Below are 10022 nucleotides of genomic sequence, written 5' to 3' on the forward strand. Positions count from 1 at the left end.
CTTCTCTGCCTAAATGCAACCATGTCTCTAGATCCCTTTCCACAGATGCTGCCTGACCCGCTGAGTTACCCCAGCACTGTGACGTTCCCTGTCCTCACCTCCTCTATTCCCCCCAATCAGACAGTGAATTCCAGATATAACCCCCATCAGTGTGACAAACCCTCACTCGGAATCCCCAACACACGCTGTCGGTGCCTTGGGATTTGGGCCAAATGCTGGCAAATGGACTGAGCCCAGAGTGCTAACTTGGTCGGACAAACATAGAAACATAGAAACATAGAAAATAGGTACAGGAGGAGGCCATTCGGCCCTTCGAGCCAGCACCGCCATTCATTGTGATCATGGCTGATCGTCCCCTATCAACAACCCGTGCCTGCCTTCTCCCCATATCCCTTGATTCCACTAGCCCCTAGAGCTCTATCTAACTCTCTCTTAAATCCATCCAGTGACTTGGCCTCCACTGCCCTCTGTGGCAGGGAATTCCACAAATTCACAACTCTCTGAGTGAAAACGTTTTTTCTCACCTCAGTTTTAAATGGCCTCCCCTTTATTCTAAGACTGTGGCCCCTGGTTCTGGACTCGCCCAACATTGGGAACATTTTTCCTGCATCTAGCTTGTCCAGTCCTTTTATAATTTTATATGTTTCTATAAGATATCCCCTCATCCTTCTAAACTCCAGTGAATACTAGCCTAGTCTTTCCTCATATGACAGTCCCGCCATGGACAAGGTGGGCCGAAGGGCATGTTTCCGTGCTGTACCGTGCAGCTCCGTGACTCTGTCGGTGGGTCGGTGGTGGAGAAAACCCATCAAGACCTCAACGTCCCGAGAAACGTGGGGAGATTCGGCTTGTCCGCAGAAACGCCGCTGAAGCTGCGCATATCAACAACGGGGACACCGCGGCCTGGGGCGGCAACTCCAATGGGGGCGGAGAGCCCCTTTATACACGGGGGGCGCTCAGTAGGAGGGAGGAGGGGGTGGGGGTCCGTGCGGAGATAGCGCGGCCACACTGACCCCCTCAACCTCTCTCTCCCTCCCCCCCCCCCCAGGTTCTGGCCCCATCCTGATGGACGAGGTGGCGTGTGCGGGCACCGAGACCTCGCTCACACTCTGCAAGAGTCGTGGCTGGAAGGTCCACGACTGCCAGCACTCGGAGGATGCAGGGGCCCGCTGCGACCCCCGTACGTATGGGAGGGGGGGGGAGGGTAGAGAAGGGTCGGGAGGGCAAGGGTGGGGAGAGGGAGGGGAGGGAGGGGGGAGGGGAGGAGAGGGTAAGGGGAGATGGAGCACAGTGGGGGATGGAGGGGGGGAGCGGCGGAGGGGAGAGGGCGAGAAGGAGAGATGGGAAGGGGAGGCCACGGCTGCAGCACTCGGAGGATGCAGGGCCCGCCGTGACCAATAGCTCAATAGACAATAGGTGCAGGAGTAGGCCATTCGGCCCTTCGAGCCAGCACCCGCCATTCATTTTTGATCATGGCTGATCATCCACAATCAGTACCCCCCGTTTTCCTGCCTTCTCCGCATATCTCCTGACTCCGCTCTATCTAGCTCTCTCTTGAAATGTGAAGGGTGCGTGCGGCGGTGGGAGTGGGGGGGGGGGGGGGGAGGGGGGGGTGGGGGTGCGGACGGTGAGTGGCCGGTCACTGACGGTCAGTCTCTGCCCCAGGCCTGGCCGGAGCGCTGCCCAGCTACCGGCTGGAGCAGACGGCGGAGCTGCGGCAGTCTCTGGGGCAACTGTACCTGAGCCAGAAGCGCTGCCAGGTGCGGATCCTGGTGCAGACGGCGAGACGCGGCCCCGTCAAGCTGCATCTGTGCGCCCACCGCCTGGTGCTCGGCCTCAGCGCCGACGGCAACCTCATCAGCGGCAACCGGAGCAGCGGCGTCCACATCACCGTCCGCCCCGAGTGCCTGCCCCATGTCGAGGACTTCATCAGGTGGGCGACTCCCGTGACCCCAACCCTGACCCCGGCACCTGACCCCAGACCCCAGCACCTAGCCCCTGAACCCTGACCCCACCCCTAAGCCCGATACCTGACCCCAACCCTGACCCCGGCACCTGACCCTAGACCCCAGGACCTAGCCCCTGAACCCAGACCCCAACCTTTGACTCCGGCACCAACCCTTGACCCCGGCACCTGACCCCTACCCTAACCCAGATACCTTACCCCTACCCCTCACCCCGACCCTAACCTCGATACCTGACCCCAACCCTTGACCCCGGCACCTGACCCCTACCCTAACCTAGATACATGACCCCTACCATTGACCCCGACCCCTGACCCCAACCCTTGACCCCGGCACCTGACCCCTACCCTAACCTAGATACATGACCCCTACCATTGACCCCGACCCCTGACCCCGACCCTAACCCCGGCACCTGACCCTAGACCCCGGCACCTAGCCCCTGAACCCAGGCCCCGACCGTAACCCCGATACGTGACCCCTACCCTTGACCCCGACCCCTGACCCCGACCCTAACCTCGATACCTGACTTCAACCCTTGACCCCGGCACCTGACCCCTACCCTAACCCAGATACCTGACCCCTACCCTTGACCCCGACCCCTGACCCCGACCCTAACCTCGATACCTGACCCCATCCCTTGACCCCTACCCTAATCCAGTCCCCTGACCCCTACCCTAATCCAGATACATGACCCCTACCCTTGACCCCGACCCGTGGACCTCACCGGGTGGGGAGCGACCCCTGACCACTGACCCCCACCTCGAGCCACGACCCCTCCCCCCCACGACCTCCAATCCGAACCCCTTCTTGAGGAGACATCTCCCACACGGGGGCAAACAACCAAATCTGGGACACTCCCCGTCTCCGTTTAACCCTAATCCTATCCAAAATATGTTATCCCACAGACAAAACATGCTGGAGTAACTCAGCGGGTCGGGCAGCATCTCAGACCGAAGAATGGTCTCGATCTGAAACGGCACCCATTCCTTCTCTCCACAGATGCTGTCTGTCTGTCCCGCTGAGTTACTCCAGCTTTTTGTGTGTCTACCTTTGGCGTCCTGTCCGAGCTTCCCCACCACTGACACGGCTCAGGCTGGCCAGCCTCGTATTCGCCGGTTCTCGCTTCTTCCCTTCTTAAATAAAGGATCAACATTGGCTACTGTCCAGTCCTCCAGCATCTTGCCGAGAGAAGATCTTTGTCAAATATCCCGCATTCTCCACTGTTGGCTCTCTGAATAACCTGGGATCGATCCCATCAGGTCAAAGTCAAAAGTCAAAGTTTTATTCATGCAGTGAAATGAATTTGCCAGCAGCGATACATTTAAAAAGAACACACAATACACAATAAAATGTAACACAAACAGGTCCTGGGGATGTATCCACATTCATGCTCTTGAAGAGCCCAAACACCTATTTCTCTTTAATCTCAAACAACCCTTGCATATTAACATTCTCCACACTGATCTCACCGCCCTCCTCGGTGAAAACAGATGCAACCTCAACCTGCCTTCGCCCACGCCCTTAGTCATCTCCCACCAGCAGATACCCAGCAGTATCTACTCATTCAGTGTCGTCTACAAACCTACTGAACATGGCAACTAGATGGTCTCCAAAATAGGTAACGCGATCACGGTGGTCCCAGTGCCCACCCACGTCGCAAAGCCCCCTCCCCTGGTCATTCTCTCCCCTTGGTCATCCCCCCTTAGTCACTCCCTTGGGCCACTGCCCTGGTCACCCCTCCCCTGCCCACTCTCCGCTGGCCACTCACATGGTCTCTGGCCACTGCCCACGGTCACCCCTCCCCTGCCCACTCTCCGCTGGCCACTCACATGGTCATCCCCTGCCCACCCTGCTGGCCACACTGCTTCCACTTTCCCAGTCCGCTGGCCACTCACACGGTCCCTCCCCTGCCCACCGCTGGCCACTCACATCACACGGTCATCCCCTCCCCTGCTCATTCCTTCCTCTGGTCATCCCATCCGCTGTTTACTCCCCCTCCCCTGCCCCCCCCCCCCCCTCTCCCGCTGGCCACTCTTGGTCCACTCCCCTGGTCCGCTGGCCACTCAGACATCTCCGATCTGAATGACCACGAGCCAGAGTTAGACAATAGACAATAGACAATAGGTGCAGGAGTAGGCCATTCGGCCCTTCGAGCCAGCACCGCCATTCAATGTGATCATGACTGATCATCCCCAATCAGTACCCCGTTCCTGCCTTCTCCTCATTTCCCCTGAATCCGCTATTTTTAAGAGCCCTATCCAGCTCTCTCTTGAAAGCATCCAGAGAACCTGCCTCCACTGCCCTCTGAGGCAGATAATTCCACAGACTCACCACTCTCTGTGAGAAAAAGTGTTTCCTCGTCTCCATTCAAAATTGCTTACCCCTTATTCTTAAACTGTGGCCCCTGGTTCTGGACTCCCCCAACACCGGGAACATGTTTCCTGCCTCTAGCGTGTCCAAACCCTTAACATTCTTATATTTTTCAATGAGATACCCTCTCATCCTTCTAAACTCCAGAGTGTACAAGCCCAGCGGCTCCATTCTCTCAGCATATGACAGTCCCGCCATCCCGGGAATTAACCTTGTAAACCTACGCTGCACTCCCTCAATAGCAAGAATGTCCTTCCTCAAACTAGGGGATCAAAACTGCACACAATACTCCAGGTGTGGTCTCACTAGGGCTCTGTACAACTGCAGAAGGACCTCTTTGCTCCTATATTCGATTCCTCTTGTTATAAAGGCCAACATACCATTGGCTTTCTTCACTGCCTGTTGTACCTGCATGTTTACATTCATAGACTGATGAACAAGGACCCTCTTCCAGCTCACTTTGGATCCCATCACCTTCTTGTGAAAGTCCACGTAGACAATATCTCCCACCCCGCCCTCATCAACCTCCCTGTCACCTCTTCAAATCAAACAATCACATTTGTGTGAGACGGTTCTCTCTGCACTAAACGGCTGGTCCGCGGTGAAAGAATCTTCACCCAATCCATTCCTATTATGACCGCACACACCCCTATAATACCGCCCCTCGTGTGCCTGCGCTCCACGGAATAAAGTCCTAGGCTGCCCAACCTCTCCCTGTAGCTCAAGCCCTCGAGTCCAAGCAACATCCTCATCAATCTTCTCTGCACTCTTTCCTGCAACATGGCGGCCAAAAATAGATACAACCACCCAGTGTGTGGCCTCGCCAATGTCCTGAACGACGATAACGCGATCTTCCAACCTCGGCACTCACTACCCCAACTGATCAAGGCCAATGTGCCAAATGCATTCACCGCCACCCGCCACTTTCAAGGAACTGTGTATCTGTGTTCACCCCTAGATCCCTCTGGTCTACAACACTCCCCATGGCCCTGTGTTCACTCTACAGTGAATCTATAATGCGTCAGCCCGACAGAGATTTAACAGCTTCCTGATTTCGTGTGTTCACCCCGTGATTTCGTGCGTATATTCGGTGTCTCCTCGTCCCCGTGACTAACACTCACACTCCTACCCTTTCCTCGCCTCCTTCTCCACTCCCGGACCGGCTCCCCATCCCCCCTCACTCCCCTCCCCCTCTCACGCATCTCCCCTCCCTAATTCCCACCTCCCTCGCCCCCCTCACTCCACCCCCCCTCACTCCCTCCCCTCCCCCCTCACTCCCCTCCCCTCTTATCCCTCCCCTCTTCCCTCCCCCCCCCCTCATTTCTTCCTCTCGCCCCCCTGACACCCTCCTTCTCTCTCTCACCCCCCCCTCCCCTCACTCCCCCCCTCCTCACCCCCTCCCCTCACCCCTTCTCCGCCCACATTCCCGCCTCCCGCCCCCCTCCCTCATTCCCCTCCTCTCGCCCCCTGACTCCCTCCCCCCCCCCCTTCTCTCCTCCCCTCCCCCCTCACTCCCCCCCGTCTCCCCCCCCCTCCCCCCTCCCCCCCCTCCTCCCCCCCCTCTCCCCTCCCCTCCCCCCCTCCCCCCTCCCCCCCCCCCCCCCCCCCCCCCCCCCCCTCCCCCCCCCACCCCCTCCCCTCCCCCCTCCCCCCTCACCCCCTCCGTCTCCCCCGCAGGTATTTCTACACCAAGACCATCGATGTGACTCTCGCGTCGGTGAAGTGCATCCACAACATGGCATCAGATTACGGGGTGACCGCGGTGCGGGATCATTGTGACCGACTGTTCTACAAACTGTTGCCGCAGGACCCGTCCTTCCGCCACCAACTGGAGCTGTACAACTACGCGGAGGCGGTGAAGGACCCTCTGCTGAAGGAGGTTTGCCTGGAGTATTTGGCGTGGAACTGCCAGGCATTTATCCGCTCGCCGTCGTGGCTGGAGTTTAGCGGCGAGCAGCTGAACGCGTTGCTGCTCAGGTCGGACATTGTCATCTGGAACGAGGTGACTCTGTTCCGCGCCGTCGAGTCGTGGATCGTCAACAACAAGAAGACGGAACTCACCCACGAGCTGATGGACAAGATCCGCTTCCAAATGATCTCGGCCGAGGACCTGTCCAAGATCCAGCTGCAGTCTTCACTCTACGAAGAACACGACAGTTTCTTCCTCAAGAGGTTCCTCAAAGCCTTCGAGTTCCACTCTGTGTCGGTGGCCCAGCTGAGTGTGGAGCGGCACGGCTCGGAGCTCAGCCTGGAGCCCAGGATCTACACATCTCCGGCCTGGAGCGCGGCCCTTCACGTCGACACGGGCGCTGAGGCCCACAGCTCAGCAGCCACCTACTACAACGGCTACCAGTATGTACACCAGCTCAGCTTCACCCAGCCCTCCTCGCCCACCATCTCCTTCCAGACCAACAGGTATACCAGCTCCTTCTACGATTCCGACAACGTCTTCTGGACGGCCTTCTACCACCTGAGTGCGCAGAGCTGTAAGAGCAGCAACGTGCCTTGCCCCTTCACCGTCTACCCCATCGCCACTCTCACCAGCAATGGCCACAACAAGGAGAACCACGTGCGCTACCACAACAAGGTCCTGCTACTCTGCAGCAACAACTACGTCTCATACGTACACGACGTGAAGGAGAACAGCGCTATCCTCCCCTCCTTCAAAGGCCAGGGTCTATTCTTCTTCGGCTGTGAATCTGGCCTTTTCTCCACTCTCAGATTCGTGGTCAGACCTGTGTACAAGTGAATAGCCCACCAACGAGACCCCCGACAGTGGGCTGTAGTGATGGTGTTACACCCTGTACTGATGGTGTTACACCCTGTACTGATGGTGTTACACCCTGTACTGATGGTGTTACACCCTGTACTGATGGTGGTGTTACACCCTGTACTGGTGATGTTATACTGTACTGATGGTGTTACACCCTGTACTGATGGTGTTACACCCTGTACTGATGGTGTTACACCCTGTACTGATGGTGTTACACCCTGTACTGATGGTGTTACACCCTGTACTGATGGTGTTACACCCTGTACTGATGGTGTTACACCCTGTACTGTACTGATGGTGTTACACCCTGTACTGATGGTGTTACACCCTGTACTGATGGTGTTGCACTTTGTACTGATGGTGTTACACCCTGTACTGATGGTGTTACACTCTGTATTGATGGTGTTACACTCTGTACTGATGGTGTTACACCCTGTACTGATGGTGTTACACCCTGTACTGTTGGTGTTACACCGTGCACTGATGGTGCCACACTGAACATCGATGGTGTTATACTATGTACTGATGGTGTTATACTGTACATTGATGGCGTTACACTGTATTGATGGTGTCACACTCTATTGATGGTGTTACCTTGTGTACTGATGGTGCTAAACTGTGCACTGAGGGAGTTCCACTGTGTTTTCATGGTGTTACACCGAATTCTACAGTTGTAATCTTGTACAGACTGTTAGACTGTGTACTGACGATGCCACACAGCAGGTTATGGGCCCAAGATCACTGTAAAATGGAATGGACATGAACACATTCTGGGAATGGAGGGATATGGATGAGGTTCAGGCAGAGAATATTACTTTAACGCTGCACCATATTCAGCACGAACATAGCCTGTTTCTGTGCTGCACTGTTCAATGTTCAGAGCTGTTACCTTAGGGCCTGTCCCACTTGGGCGTCATTTGCGCGTCACGCAGATGGCGCACGAAGATTTTGTAAAACCTCAAATCCTGGGGCGACCGCGCGTCACTGCCTACGTCACCGCACAGCATGCGCGCGGCGTGACGCGTGAGTTATGTCGCGTAAATTACGCGCAAATGACGCCCGTGGGACAGGCCCTTTACTGTCCACGATCTCGAAAGCAGTTTACACAAGACTCAACACGGGTCGTGCGAGCACAGACACAGATCAATCGACCCACCAGGTCCACGCTGCCCACGGCACCAAACTAACAATTTACCGCGTTGATTTGTACACAAAGTGACAATGCACATCTAGAATCCGAGAACACGCTGTAATTAAAGAGCGTCACCTTTTCAAACTTGTCCTTGTGTTTGACGTCTCCCCTGCACTCACCGCCCGGGCTCCCCTCACCCACCCGGAGACCCCTCCTCACGCCGGGGTCCCGCAGACCCACCCCGACCCCTCACACCCCGGACACTCCCGCCACACGTTCACCCCACGTCCTCGTCCCCCCAAAATTATTGCCCGCGGACCTCCGGCGCCGACGGAAGGACCACAGTCTCTAAAACGGGGATTTTCGCTGTCAGTTTATTGTGAGTTCGGGTGCAACGGCTGGTCGTGGGATCCGACACTCGCGGTCCCGTCGCCCGGGCCCTGCTCGGTCCGGTGTCCGGGAAATCCAGTCAAATTGCGGTACCGCGGCCCGTGACCGGCATTGGTCAATCCGTCCGCGCCAGACACACACTGATAGGCACACACACACACACACACACACACACACACACACATATACACACACACACACACACACACACACACACATATACACACACACACAAATACACACACACACACATATACACACACACACATACACACACACACACACACACACGTACACACACACACACATACACACACACACACACACACACACACACACATATACACACACACACACATACACACACACACATACACACACACACACACACACACACACACACACACACACACACACACACACACACACACACACACACACACACACACACATACACACACACACACACACACACACACACACACACACACACACACACACATATACACACACACACATATACACACACACACACACACACACACACACACACACACACACACACACATATACACACACACATACACACACACACACACACACACACACACACACATGGATGGGGCGCGCGGAGCCGGTGAGGGGGGAGGGTGGGGGCGGGGGTGAGAGAGTGGGGAGTGAGGGGGAGGGGGGGGGGGGGGGGGTAGAGTCACCCCGAGAGAGATCTCCTACTGTATATCCGCAAGACCCCTCCGACCCACTGCTCCTCCATGAGGTCACCCCTCGCCCTCCTCAGCTCCAATCCAGAAAGTCCCAGCCTATGCAAGCTCGCCCTGTAACTCAAGCCCGCAAGCCCAGGTATCGACCTGGTGAATCCTCTGCGTCTTTAGCAACTCCATGACAATAGACAATAGACAACAGGTGCAGGAGTAGGCCATTCGGCCCTTCGAGCCAGCACCAGCATTCAATGTGATCATGGCTGATCATCCCCAATCAGTATCCCGTTCCTGCCTTTTCCCCATATCCCCTGACTCTATTTTTAAGAGCCCCATCTAGCTCTCTCGTGAAAGCATCCAGAGAACCTGCCTCCACCGCCCTCTGAGGCAGAGAATTCCACACTCACCACTCTCTGTGAGAAAAAGTGTTTCCTCGTCTCCGTTCTAAATGGCTTCCCCCTTATTCTTAAACTGTGGCCCCTAGTTCTGGACTCCCCCAACATCGGGAACATGTTTCATGCCTCTTGCGTGTCCAAACACTTAACAATCTTATATGTTTCAATGAGATCTCCTCTCATCCTTCTAAACTCCAGAGTGTACAAGCCCAGCCGCTCCATTCTCTCAGCATATGACAGTCCCGCCATCCCGGGAATGACGTGCAAAGATCCACCATGTTA

General features: G+C 56.1%; 1 protein-coding gene across 1 annotated transcript in view; it reads left to right on the forward strand.

The window, feature by feature from the left end:
- Window positions 1–7083, forward strand: part of LOC129716271 (uncharacterized) — a 49335-nt gene extending 42252 nt beyond the window's left edge. The window contains exons 11-13 of the mRNA XM_055666145.1: window positions 1049–1180; window positions 1666–1933; window positions 6012–7083. Of these exons, the coding sequence (XP_055522120.1) occupies window positions 1049–1180; window positions 1666–1933; window positions 6012–7083 (1472 nt within the window). The remainder of the gene's footprint in view (window positions 1–1048; window positions 1181–1665; window positions 1934–6011) is intronic.
- The last annotated feature ends 2939 nt before the right edge of the window (window positions 7084–10022 follow it).

This window comes from Leucoraja erinacea, unplaced genomic scaffold (genome assembly GCF_028641065.1).
Source record: "Leucoraja erinacea ecotype New England unplaced genomic scaffold, Leri_hhj_1 Leri_199S, whole genome shotgun sequence".
NCBI lineage: Eukaryota > Metazoa > Chordata > Chondrichthyes > Rajiformes > Rajidae > Leucoraja > Leucoraja erinaceus.